This window comes from Carya illinoinensis, chromosome 16 (assembly GCF_018687715.1).
Source record: "Carya illinoinensis cultivar Pawnee chromosome 16, C.illinoinensisPawnee_v1, whole genome shotgun sequence".
Lineage (NCBI taxonomy): Eukaryota > Viridiplantae > Streptophyta > Magnoliopsida > Fagales > Juglandaceae > Carya > Carya illinoinensis.
Window position 1 is genome coordinate 21822501 of NC_056767.1, and position 14276 is coordinate 21836776.

At 35.5% G+C, this 14276-nt stretch overlaps 1 protein-coding gene across 1 annotated transcript; it reads right to left on the reverse strand.

The window, feature by feature from the left end:
- Nucleotides 1-13410: 13410 nt before the first annotated feature.
- On the reverse strand, nucleotides 13411-13857 carry LOC122298909. The gene has a single exon (XM_043108752.1). It carries the CDS (start codon nucleotides 13855-13857, stop codon nucleotides 13411-13413), a length of 447 nt encoding a protein of 148 aa, XP_042964686.1.
- Nucleotides 13858-14276: the final 419 nt, after the last annotated feature.

Sequence of the window (14276 nt, forward strand, 5' to 3'; positions counted from 1 at the left end):
AAATTAGCATAGACAATCAAGCATAGTTCGGAACTAGGTTACATCGTTTTCCTAGAATAAATAAAATTTAGCTCATGCTAGAAATGGAATTCAATATAAACGAATTCACCATAATTGTTCTGAGAATATTGGAAGAAAATAAACGCTAAAAAATACTCCTCGCAGCCAACTCGTCTTCAAAAACTCAAGGAAATGATTCAATGCTTTTCTCTCGTCTGTGCTCGTGTATGATTCCAACGTACGTGCAATATATGGAATTCCCTCTCCAAAAACAAATGAATTGAATCCTTCTAGCTGTGTTTTCTGTCCCAAAAAGTGTTCTCCAGTCCAAAGGTACAGCCATAGAGTGAAAAATCACTTTTATATGGTGTGACGGCGGAAGACCCTAGATCTGTCAAAATACGATGTTCGCTCGAGCGGGGTGTCGAGCGCACATCGAGCGTTCGACTCTGCCTGATTTCGCTCGAGCATCCTATCGAGGGCACATCGAGCGTTTGACTCTGCCTGATTTCACTCGAGAGGCCAAAAGCCTCCACTCGAGCGATCTTTATTTTCCCACAACCCGTTTGAGCTCACTGTCGAGCGGCAGTCGAACGTTTGAATCTGTCTGAATTCGCTTGAGCGGCCAAAAGCCTCCGCTCGAGCGATCTTGTAAAATCTGCAATATGAAATTTTTTACAAGTCATCAATAATATATATATATATTCATTTTGATCAATACATTTATATACATTTGATCATATACACTCATGTAAAAAAGTGTATCTAACCATCATATAATATATTATTAGTAGCATATATGTTACCACTATAGCATCGCTACCATATAGTATTAGTATAGTATTACCAATAGTTTTACTATATACTAATAGTATTACTAATATTTATATATGTTAATATATGTATATATAAAGTATACTATAAAAATATCATAGTATAATATACTATATATTATATTATGATATATATATTATAGTATATTATATGTATATAATATGTATTATGTATGTATATATAATATATTTAGTAATATATATGTACAAGAAAAGCCTAGTGGGCCAAATGGCCCAAAAGTCCAAAACAAGCTGCCATAAAGCCCAGAACAACGTAAAAAAGTCCAGCTACCCAACCCCAAAACGCTCAAAATGGCGTTATTTAAACGAAACGAAATTAGAGGGGCTGATTGAAACGGCATCGTTTTTAGGGTAATAAACGATGCCATTCCAATGTTTTTAGGCTAAAAAGCCTACTCGGATACAGGATACCCCTCTCTCAGACTCTCATCTCATGTAGCCCTCCCCTCTGTCACGTAGCCCCTCCATCTCGCACGCAACCCCTCTCTCACGCAACCATGTTGTGTGGCCATCCATAGCTCCTCACCGTCAATCACTCCTCATCGTCAACAGTTCTGACGTCAATCGTGGGACCTTACTAACCCTTAGAGAGAGAAACTCTTACTTCTCTCTAGAGAACAAAATCAGAAAACCTCCCAAGAGGGAGGTGGGGCTCCCTCCTCCCTCCCTCCCTCTTTCCCTTTTCATTTTTAGTCTTTTATTTTGTTTTGTTTTGTTTAGATTTAACAATGAGACTCTCGGTGGTGGCTTGTTTTCGTGGATGTAAAGTCGTGGTTCTATATAAGGATGACCTTGTGTTTGGATTGTTTGGTGGGTATGTAGGGAAGGAAGAACTGAAGGTGGCAGCGAGGTAGCTGGGCTCTTGTTGTCCGTGGATGGGATGTGGCCCTTGCATGCTTGGTGCACTCAACCATAGGTTAGTTCTCAACATAATGCTTATGCGGATGTGAATGGAGGTGACTGGAGCGCACCTTGGACCCCTAGGAAAAGCCCACACCAGAGGCATCGAGATGAGAGGCGACGACATTTAGGTTGTTGAGTAGATGGGCTCTCCTTCGATAGCCATGACGGGAACAGAGGAGACAGATACAGAGTGGTCTTGTCATGGAGGGTGGTTCTAAGCTAGGGTGATGGGCTGTTGGCATAACTAGTGTGGTTTCCAAAATGGTTTTTGAACTGTGGAGGATTTGGTACAGCATACCCATGTGATGCTCTGGTTTAGGCACAATAACAAGAGGCAAGCGTGTTTCCTGTAAGAGAAGGTGTAGAAAAATGCGGATGGTGTTGGGTTGACCAAAAGTCCAGCGTAGTGCCATTTGAGTGTTTTTTTAATATTGTAATGTTGTAATGTTTTCATTTTTGTTTAGAAAAATAAAAAAAAATAAAAACAAAAAAACTTAGTCACTTTCCACTTCCTTTCATTGATCACATGTTGGAATGGCTAGCCAATCATGCTTATTATTATTTCCTAGATGGATACTTGGGATACAATCAAATTCACATTTCACCATAAGATCAAGAAAAGACCACTTTCACTTGCCCATGTGTAACATTTGCCTACCGGAGGATGCCCTTTGGTTTGTGCAATACTCCAGCCACATTTCAATAATGCATGATGGCCATTTTTTCAGATATGGTGGAAAAGTTTATTGAAATTTTTATGGATGATTTTTTCTGTCTTTTGTTCTTCATTTGATAATTGTTTAATTAATCTACCTTTAGTTCTACAAAGATGTGAAGAAACTAACATTGTTCTTAACTGAAAAAAAATGTCATTTTATGGTGCAGGAAGGAATTGTACTTGGGCATAAAGTTCCTTCCAAGGGCATTGAGGTAGATCGAGCCAAAGTAGAGGTCATCGAAAAATTACCTCCACCTAGCACGGTCAAGGGCGTGAGAAGTTTCTTGGGACATGCGGGGTTTTGTCATCTTTTTATTCAAGATTTTTCTAAGAATGTTAAGCCCCTTTGTTCTCTTTTGGTCAAAGATACTCCATTTAACTTTTCCAATGATTGTTTGCAGACATTTGCACTTTTGAAGAAGAAGTTAAGTTCAGGCCCAATAATATGTGCACTGGATTGGGCACTTTCCATTTGAATTGATGTGTGATGCAAGTGATTACGCAATAGGAGTTGTGTCTGGACAAATGAAGAACAATGTTCTCCATGTTATCTACTATGTGAGTCGTACCTTGACGGATGCTCAATTAAATTATGCTATTACGGAAAAAGAATTGTTAGCCGTGGTCTTTACTTTTGATAAATTTAGATCATATTTAACTCAAAAATAATTGTTTACACTAATTATTCTGCTCTTAAATACTTATTAGCTAAAAATGAAGCTAAACAAAGGTTACTTAGGTGGATTTTACTCCTACAAGAATTTGATTTGGAGATCAAAGACAAAAAGGGAATCAAGAATCAAGTAGCCGATCATCTCTCTAGACTTGAGCACACAACCGAAGAGGGAGCCCCACTTTCTCCAATAAATGAGGTATTCCCGGATGAATAACTCTTTGTTGTATCTCTAACACAAGTTCCTTGGTATGCAGATTATGTAAACTACTTGGCAAGTAATGTGATCTATCCGAATTTTACATACCAACAAAGGAAGAAATTCTTTTCAGAGATCAAGCAATACTATTGGGAGGAACCTTTCATCTACAAGCATTGTAGTGATCAAGTGATTAGGAGATGTGTACCAAAGGAAGAGATAGAGTCGATCCTAAGACATTGCCATTAATTAGAGGTTGGTGCACCATGAAGTGAACAAAACTGTAGCTAAAGTGCTCCAATCAGGTTTTTATTGGTTCACTATTTTTAAAGATACTTATGCTTTAGTTTCTTTTTGTGATAAATGTCAAAAGAGCAGTAATATTTCCTGGAAAAATGAAATGCCATTAAATAATATACTTATTGTTGAGCTATTTGATATTTGAGGCATAGATTTCATGGGGCCATTCCCTTCTTCTTTCTCTAATCAATACATTTTAGTAGCTGTGGATTATGTTTCCAAATGGGTAGAGGTCGTGGCCCTCCCTACAAATGATTCTAAAGTTGTGATGAATTTTTTGAGAAAGCAGATATTCACTCGGTTTGGAACTCCAAGAGCAATAATTAGTGATGGGGGAAAACATTTTTGCAACTAGAAATTTGAGGCACTCTTGAGCAAATATGGTGTTACACACAAGGTTGCCACTCCATACCATCCTCAAACTAGTGGACAAGTAGAAATTTCCAACCGAGAGCTGAAACGAATATTGGAGAAAACTGTGAGCAACTCAAGGAAAGATTGGTCCAAAAAGTTGGACGATGCACTATGGGCATACCGGACAACCTTCAAAACTCCAATTGGTATGTCTCCCTTTCGTCTAGTTTTTGGGAAGGCATGCCACTTACCGGTGGAGTTGGAATACAGAGCTTATTAGACTATCAAGACTCTTAATTTTGACATGGAGGCAGCAGGTGAGAAGAGAATATTACAACTCAACAAGATGGATGAGTTTCGGCATGGATCCTATGAGAATGCTCGCATATACAAGGAGAGAACCAAGAGATAACATGATAGACACATTTTCAAGAGAAACTTTGAAGTTAGCCAAAGAGTTCTACTTTATAATTCCAGACTTTGCCTCTTCCCTGAAAAATTACGATCCCAATGGTCGGGACCATTCGCGGTAACAAGACTTTTACCGTATGGTGCCATTGAGGTTTCTAACGACTCAAAAGGCACATTCAAAGCTAATGGTCAACATCTAAAGCCCTACTTCGAAGGAGATTTCAACAAGCAAAAAGTCTCCATTGATATGATTGATTAGTGATTCAAAGAAGGAAACATCAAGTTAAAGACTATAACCAAGCCCTTTTTGGGAGGCAACCCAAATTTTTTTCCATTATTTTATTTTGTTTTCATTTATTTTTCTGATTATTCCAATTTTATTTATATTTTTCATGCTCTCACTTTTCAAACAGTGCAGCTCCGCACTGCTGTGCTAGAAGAGCCTTCCACAACATTCCTTTGAAACACACCCAAGCACACACACTCAAGAATTGGCACCGCATCACCCAAATGACTGCCTCAAATATTCCCCAAACCTAGCATTGCACTCATGCAACATTTTTAGGGAAGCTTACTTTTATCCTTTCAATTTTTCATCTCTTTTGATTCTTCACATTGGGGACAATGTGTTCTTTAAGTTTGGGGGTAGGTGTCATTTATTTTGGGAGTATCTATTTATTTTCACAAACAGAAAAGGAAAAAAAAATTTGAAAAATCTTGAAAATCACAAAAATATTTTGTTTTCCTTTTGTTTTATTTTTGGGTTGATGATCACAAGCCTATGATATTACCTGATTAAAATTGAGTTGGATTTTTTAAAAATGCTAAATTTGCCTTGTTTGTGCTTAATTCTTGTGTTAGTTTGGGTTATTTGAATTCCTTTGAACACTTTTACACAATACCATGATCAATAAGTTGCTTTGTTGGCTTAGAGTATATTTATGTGAATTAGATATTTTCTAAGATCTCACTAAACTCTAGAACCTATTTGATAATCTCTCAAGGCGAAATCCTAGGCAACACACCACTAGAGAAATGGTCTAGGTCATCTTTGGAATGTTTGAGATTTTCTAGCCTACCTTAATTATCTATCTTTAGTCACCACTTTGAGCCTTAAACACATTAGCTATTTTTCTTTCATTAACTCACATTTACCACACCTTTTAACCCATAAACAATCATCCTACATTTTCAAGAAAATTTGTTACTTACTTTGTCATTGAAGAAGAGAAAAAGTTTGTTAAAGAGTTAAAAGAGCAAGAGCAAGTTTTGTTATTCTATCATTAAAAAAATAATAAATGAAAAACAAATAATACAAATAATACAACCAAAATTACAAAAAAAAAGTTTGGGGTTCGTGGAATAAAAAAAAGAAAAAACAAAGAGATAAATAAATTGCTTATAAGTTGCTATAGGAAGTAAATGTAAAACTTTGTCTCTCTCTTCATTGGTGAAGCTTATATTGAATTTTCTTACTTTGAATTCCATACCAATTTTTTCTTTTGCCATCACCTTAAGCCGAACATTACAAGATTTTATTAAGACCTTTGGATCTTTGGTGGTGTGTTTATACTACATTAGTGGAGAGTTGATTTGAAAAATAGTCATATGAAATTCGAGAATCTCATCCTCATAAAGATCAATCATAATTCAATCGAGTTTGCATAAATTGATCCAAGTTAATAGAGTAGCAAGTTGAGATTGGTTACTCACACACACACTCAAGGGTTTCTTGTAGCCTAAGCATGCTCTTGAATTAATCTAAAAACTTGTTAAATGTTTAGAGTTTCCTTGAATCAGTTTTTTTATGCAATCCATGAGACAATCATTGTGAGAAATCAACTTATTCTATTTGTTTAATTTTTCTTTTCTCTTTTCTTTTTGCTCGAGGACTAGCAAATCTTAAGTTTGGGGGTGTTTGATGTGTTTAATTTCTATATAAGTTTTGTCATACTTTTATTCTTAATTTTATGCTAGTTTGTGTTTAATTTTCTTATTTGTTAGAGTTTTTATTTATTTTGTTTATTTTTGTTTAGGAATAAATAAATTGAATGAGTTATCAAGAGAATAGGAAACGTTTGTTTCTCAAAATTCCTGAAGCACCCTTGGGTATTTGGAGGATAACTTTTTCTAAACAACTCCAATAAGGGTCATTTCGGTGTCTACAGAAATCCAAGAGAAAATCCTATCATGTTTACGCCAGAGCCGAAAACGAACATCTCCAAAGAGAAAACGGCACTTCAAGCAAAAGGTCAAAAATCTGCAGAATTTGAGTTCATCAAAGATAGAGATTCTCGATTTATATAGAGTTTCCTTCTTAACTCTTTAATCTTCTCTTTGTATAATTCTCATTATGAATTCTAGAATTATTATGGTTTATTTTGATTAGATTATGAACTAATTTCTATTGCTAAGGCTACGATGTAACCTCTCCATAACAATCCCGAATCTTATTTCGTTGTGATCATAATTTTATCATTCATTTTGAGTATACATCATTGAGTTTAATGCCTTTAATTATTTGTCCAATAGTTGAATGATTTGTTGTGCATGTTAATTCAAGAGATGATGCATGTAGTTTAGTTTCGTATGATGTATGCCATGAATTGAACGAAAGATAGGAATGTGCCAACATGATTTGTGCAGCTTTTATGTGAAATATTATTAATCTTAATGTGTTCAAATACTTTTAAACTTTTATAGACATCACAGGTTATCGTATGTTGAGTAATTCTAATTCTACTCGAGAAAGGGTTTTAGATAAGTTAGAATATTTCGCCATCAAATAGGATGATAATTGATTGATTGTATTGTTAGGATTTAGGATTGGATTGGTTAGGTGAGTCGGATGTCTTAGTGTTTTCTTCTTGGGTAAAATCTTATTCTTTTCAAGTGTTTGGTCAATTTTTCAGTTGTTGATTTAATTTAATTTGTTACTGATTTTCTAATTCAAAATCTACCACGTTTTTTTATTTTCAAATAACTTAAAATTAGAACAATTTCAATAGTTAATAGGTAAATGGTCTTCGTGGATTCGACATCTTTCTTATCATTATATTACTTGGTACGATTTCATGCACTTGAGAAATTTCACAACACCTATCAAACCTTCTCTAGCTAACCGAGTCATCCTTTCTTGTCCTATATGGCCAAGTCTAGTATGCCATTTATATGAATCCAAATTATTAGACATAGAAATAAAAGCAATAGACTCATTCATATTTGAATAATCCATATCCAATATCATAAAACTATCTGATAAAAAAGCGCAACCGAAAAAACATTGGCCAAATAGAAGGAAACACCATTGTTTTCAAATACAATCTGAAAACCAAGTCTTAATAAAGTAACAACTAAAAGTAAGTTTCGTCAAATCTCGAGAGTGTATAGTACATCATGGAGAAATAGAGTGCGGCCACCCTGCAAGGCCAGCTTGTAGGAACCAAGTTCCAGCACCTACACGCTAGCTCCATTCTCCACCTTGATATCATGACTCCGAGCTAGAATCTAGTGATACTCCACAAAACCAACTTGATCTCGCACTATGTGTTCGGTCGCTCCTGAGTTAAGACTCCACACGAGATAGGAATGAGCAACCATCACATAGCTAGTTACAAAGACAATGCAAGAAAAGTCAGAGTGTACCTTCTTCGACTCAATGCAATCACGAGAAAAGTGACCTCTCTTTCCGTAGTTGAAGCACTCTACTTTTGACTTGTTCTTCCTGCACTTGCCTCTCTTACTATGCTGAGAAGTTCCTGACACTTTCTTCACTTGTCCAGCAGCTACACCTATCTTGGACTTCTTGCGCTTAGACCTAGATGCCTTATGCAAACTAAACTTAGCCATATAGGCTGAATGTTTGGGCTTAGCATCTTCTAGGTGCTCAACCTCCAACTCTAAGTGAAGAAAGAAATCATCAAAATCATTGATATTCTCATTATGCGTCAAATTCTGGCTCTTTCTCCCAAAAATTCAGTAGTGAGCGTATCACCTCCTGTAATTGTTGTTTATCAGTCAGGTTGTTTCCTGCTGTCTTAAGTTAGTGAATCTTGGTTGACATAGCTCTAAGATGCTGCTTCATCATGTGGTCAAAGCACGTCTTATAGTAGTCAAATCTCATGGTCAATCCACGTAACCTTCTGGCTAAAGTTCCCCCAAACTTCATCTTCAATGTTTGCCACATGCTTTGGGTAGTGTTATAGGTTTTGAACTCATACATGAGATCATTGTGCATGCTACTCAACATGATAATGTGCACACATTGATTCTTTTTAGCCCATTCAGTATAGGCTTCATGATCTATCTTGTGTTGGTCCAAGTCCCCTTTCTTGAGCTCAATAAGGGAGTGAGTTAAGACCTCCAAAACCTCCTGCTCATCTAAGACATATTGGATCTTGCGATGCCAAATGTCATAATTCTCCTCGTCCAATTTCTTCCCCTTGTTTAAATTGGGAACTATACTCTTGGATGCCATTTCACTACAATACGCAAAGAAATGATATAACATACACACCTCAGAAATCTGCCACGTCCATCCAAGTTAGAAAAAAATAATACAAACATGTTGCAAGATTGAAAAATCGCTAAGCTTCATAATTATCTCTTGAGCCACAATGTCCAATTATTAATTTCTAACCTAATTTTTGCACAAATTTAAAAAATATATATGTGAGATCAAATCCTCCATAATCTCAACCATAGTCTCACTATCTTAAATAGTCATTTAGTCCTAGTTACACGTAAAGATAAAACCTACTAAAACTGCAGTAACCTTTTAGACCAGTCTACAATGATAGCTATGCAGACTACAGCAACCTATTGGGCTAGTCTACGAAGATAGCTACTCAGATTACAGCAACCTGTTGGGCCAGTCTACAAAGATGGTTCTTTTAAGACCATTACAGTCCATTTTTCTTATTCCATCAATGCATTTACAATTCTTACAGGGGCCACCATAGTCTTTTGGCTATACAATACATTTACAGTTCTTACTGGGGTCATCGTAGTCTTTTGGCTATACAGTACGTTTACAGTTCTTACTAGAGTCACTACAATTCTTTCAGCCTATCATTCACACTAACAATACTAAATAAGACTACTTAGTGGAAATTTTCTATTTTATCACTAAAAGATATGAAAGTTAATGTCTAAACATTCAAGCCTAACACACATAAATGGTAAAATAATAATTTATCCACATGTTCAATTTACACATACATGTAATCACATTTAATCTAAAATATGAAATAAAAGATCACATGTAATATAACATTATGGAAAAAAATAGCATGTATCTAAGCATATAAATCATGAAAAAAAAAAAAACATAATGTATATTACATACATTAACAATCCCACCTAAATCAAAAGAAACTTGTAACCTAGTGGTGCGCCCATTTCTTGGTTTTATTAGGTGGTCCTGGGTTCTAAACCCAGGTGTGCCACTTTCATGCCTCTTTTTTTTTTTCTTTTGCTTTTTTTCTTTTTGTGTGTAAAAGAAATGGGCTCAAATAGTGCTGGGCCGCTAAAATGGCCAAGACCACCTTTTATTCTTTTTCTTTTTTATTATATACAGAAGGGCCAAATGGCTCAGCCTAATTTTTGGTTTTTTAAAAAAAAAAAAAAAAAATTGGCCGAAGGGCCCACGCCCAACCTAGATGACTTACAAGTCATCTTCAACCTCTAAGTAGTTACTGTTCACGTGAACAATAGCCATTACATAGTAGCAAACACAGCCACCGCTAGGGACCACCATAAGCAGCCTCAGCTACTTCCTCCGCTAGAAAAATAAATCCCAAGTAGCTGGGTGCCGCACCACCTCATTGGAGGGTGTTGCACCTCGGTGGTGTGCATAGCTCCTAGGTGGTGCACGCAACACTACTGGGGTGCGTGTAGCACCTTTATGGTGCTTGCAGCGCCACTATGGTGCACGCTGCACCACTGCCTAGCAGCTATCACGGATGGGCTTAGCCTTTCCAATGCAGCTCCTTTGCTGCTCATGGCTGGCTCAACCCAAATTAAGTTTTAAAAAAAATTCAGCGGCAGCACCACTGCTACGCACTGCATAAAATGGCTTTCAAAAAAAATTTAAAATTTGAAGAAGGCTAAACTATAGGCTACATGAATTGTGGGTAACCATGCACAGTCCTTTTAAATATAATAAACTTCATCTTAGTTCACACTAAGGTGACATATCTTTTGTATCTTACAACTTATCCTTCTTTGAAAAAGTATCGAGCGACAAATTTATTCATCTTTGCTCGCTACCCTTTTATAGCACCAAAGGCAATCGCTCATGTGAGTAAGCCGATTTAAGCCTGTCGACATATTTTTTTTTTTTACCATAACTACCAAGTTTATGGTGAATGTGTGTGCTTACCAAAAAATGCTTCCAATCATACCTTATGATCATAGAACGCACCAGTGTCATGTGCACAACGAGCAAAACCATGACGAAGAGAAATCACTTGGTCAACTAAAAAATAATCAAACCACAACTCTCAAGTGGTGTTTAATGACTATTTCTCTCTATGTGCAATCTCATGCGTAGTAACTTTTCAAAACATACGCCGATCAAGAGACTCTATTTTTATATATATAAGTCCTTTACACAACTATGAAGTCAGCGACGACTCATCAAGAATTTAATTTAAGGTTAAACTCACAATATAAATCTTAGATTCTAGTCTGCAAGGCCAACTATGACTTTTAAGAATCTACAAGGGAACGTCAAGTGTCATTCAGCAAACTCAATTTGCGATTTCAGGGTTTCATATGAATCTCTTATATTCAATAAAAGCATGTGAGATAACCATCATTTATTTTTATTTAAGAGTAAAGCAATTAGGGCCTTTGCCCACAAAGACAATCACAATAGTATAATCATTACTTTTAACGACAATCGCATCATAAATTTACTTAATCAAGCAAGCCGTATTTACCATCTAACTAAATCTCAACCTTTAACTCCTATGAACAACCATAATGGAAACGACAAATAGTATACAAGAGATTCAAGAGATTGAGCAAAACTAGATTCTTTGGTATTTTCCATCTCATTAATTGACTATGGATTTTGAATGAGAGCTCCTAGAAACTATTTTTCTTATACATAGTCTTGTAGTAAAATCTTAGCTATTTTTCATAATCCCATGTCCATCACCTTGTAGTATGGAAAACCAGGTGACAATTAATAATATAAGACAACCATATCATCATCTCTCTTTGGATGACATTTTTCTAAGATTGTCAACAGTGTTCAAAAAACCTCATTTTATTCAATAGGTCGTTAATTAAAAAAACAACTAGGTTCAATGGGTATCTTTGAATATATGGTTGGTTTAGGCCAAACAAAAAACAATAATAGTAGCATTCCTTCATTTTTTGTACCAAAATAGTACAAGCAATAATCATGCGCTCAAAGTACTTTGTGCCTAAACATTAAAAAAAAAAACAAATAACCAAATTCTCCTGCGAGAATCAACTATTTGACTCTTTTAAAAAAAATCCAATCAATGTGCAATCAATGGTTATCTAAATATAACTCAATTAGTGTCAAGAGATGGATCTATACCTCTACAATTCCACTATTTTTTTGTCAATTAGATCAACAACCCCAAGTTGGATCATCTAAGTGAAGTGAATCTAAGATTCTATGTTGGAATTCCTACTATGTGAATTCAATACCTTTAGCGGAGCCATATTATAAATATTTTCTTCTAGTCTCTAAACGAAGAGATAATGTTGATATATTGCTTCAACGCTATTTATGAGAATCTTTATATTTTATAAATTTTGGGAGTCGCTATCACTAATGGTACACCTTGACTCAATAGTATACTCCCACTAGTTGTTGAATACTCCCACTATCTTCGGCAATCTTTTATAAAAAAATTTAATTTAAGGTGATGTGGAATGGAACATTCTTTACCCAAAAAAAAAAAAATGTTACAAAAAAATCCACAATTCCCCACCTTCGCTGAAAATACAAGTAATTCTCTTAACTCAACCAAAAAATAATCAAGCTTAGATCCTCTAGATTTTTAATAGAATTCACACTTGCACAAAATAGTCACTCAGCCCTTCTCAAATGTGAATGAACTTGATCTAAGGATGACAAATCAGAATTAAGGCCGCAACTGCTTTTGCACCATAATTCACTTATAACTCCATTCTCAGCAAGTTATTAAATTGTGAGATAATTGTTCTTATCATATAACTCATACGATTGCGATTTTGAAAAAATATTTTGACTGAAAAATATATTTTCCTTAAAAAATTTTGGAATCGCATTTTTATGATGAAACAATATTTTTATTATTTCATGTCCTTATTGTGCATCTATAGAAACTTTCATATAGAAAATGTTTATATTGTCTTTTCTCTTTGACTCTTTTAAATAAAGGAGAGAGATCTCATTAGTGAGAGTAAAAAAAAAAACTTCAATTTCTCAAGCTTCACACCCATCAACATCCTATGCCTCCACGACACATTTTAATATATCATTTCTCCATTCGAGAAATTATATCATTGGGTCAATGAGTGATTATCCAACTTCTAAACCTCTAAGAATTCTCACTAACACCACTATTTTCAATTAATCTTAAATCAGATTAGGTCTAGACCTCTCTAAAATCACAATAAAAGTGCTAATAAAAACATCACTTTGTGCAACAAATGTAGTATGTAATATTTTAGCCGCTAACTAGCGATATATCCCCATTTCTCGTTTAGTCAATATTTTCATAATCTCCAATCCACTATAGAAGAGAAAAGAAAATTTTGCAAGAAATTATTTTATCATAAAACCTATCTTGCGTCAATACAACCATGAGCAAAATTTTTAGGCTTTATTAAGTCATACCTAATTATTTTGACTACCACAGTCGTTGCGCCTAAACTTTTTTTTTTTTTTTGAAAAGGAAAGTTGCCATTGTATTCAACTTAAGAACAAAGAAGAAAATATATTACAATTGGGCTAAATGACCCTTGTAGATTATTCCTCAGGAAGTTCTAAGGCTTCCTTAGCTAGACAATATGCTTTTTGATTGCCACACCCCTTGACAAATGAAACACTGAAATGTACAAACTGAGTAAGCAGATTTCTAGTGTCTGACATAACCAACCCTACACTATCCCACCTTTCTTTGTGAAGACTAAGTCCTTGGACTACCTGAAGAGAGTCACCCTCCAAGATCACTGAAGACAACTTCAACTCAAACGCAAAAATAGCAGCTTGAAGCCCTCCTACTGCCTCTGCCAGTAGTGAAGCAACACAGCCACCCTTAGATACCTTTTTTACAGCAACTACACCACCTTCATGATCTCGAGCTACCAGACCAAACCCCACCCTGTCACGAGCTTCACTCAAAGCTGCATCCCAGTTTATCTTTACTACTCCCTCAGGTGGTGGGATCCAACTTGAAGCATGGCTGGTGTGCATCTAGGAAACAGGCACTGGAACCACTTGAGCAACTCTGAAGTCATCAAGTTGATGAGCAGCATTCTGTGCTAGAACTTTTGGATGTAAGAATGATCCCTCAAAAATTTAGTCTTCACAAAGAAAGGTGGGATAGTGCAGTTTGTCTCAAACTCTGTCTCAAACTAATGAACCAAAAATTTAGTGCAGTTTTACCTGCAAGTATACAGGTGTTGCAGTACCTTACAGGGTCAAATCCACAGGGATTGACTTATGTGATAAAAAAAATAAATTCAAATAATGAAAAGAAATTACTAAAAGAAACATGCGATCGAATATAAAATAAAATTACTGATATGAAGATTTTTGAAATAACTGAATAAAACTAAAATGATAAAATGAATTGATATGGAGAAGACTAAGGTTTCGAGGTTCCGTCTAAT

Coding starts and splice junctions, on each gene's coding strand:
- LOC122298909 (XM_043108752.1), bottom strand. CDS start 13,857: ATGCACACCAGCCATGCTTCAAGTTGGATCCCACCACCTGAGGGAGTA.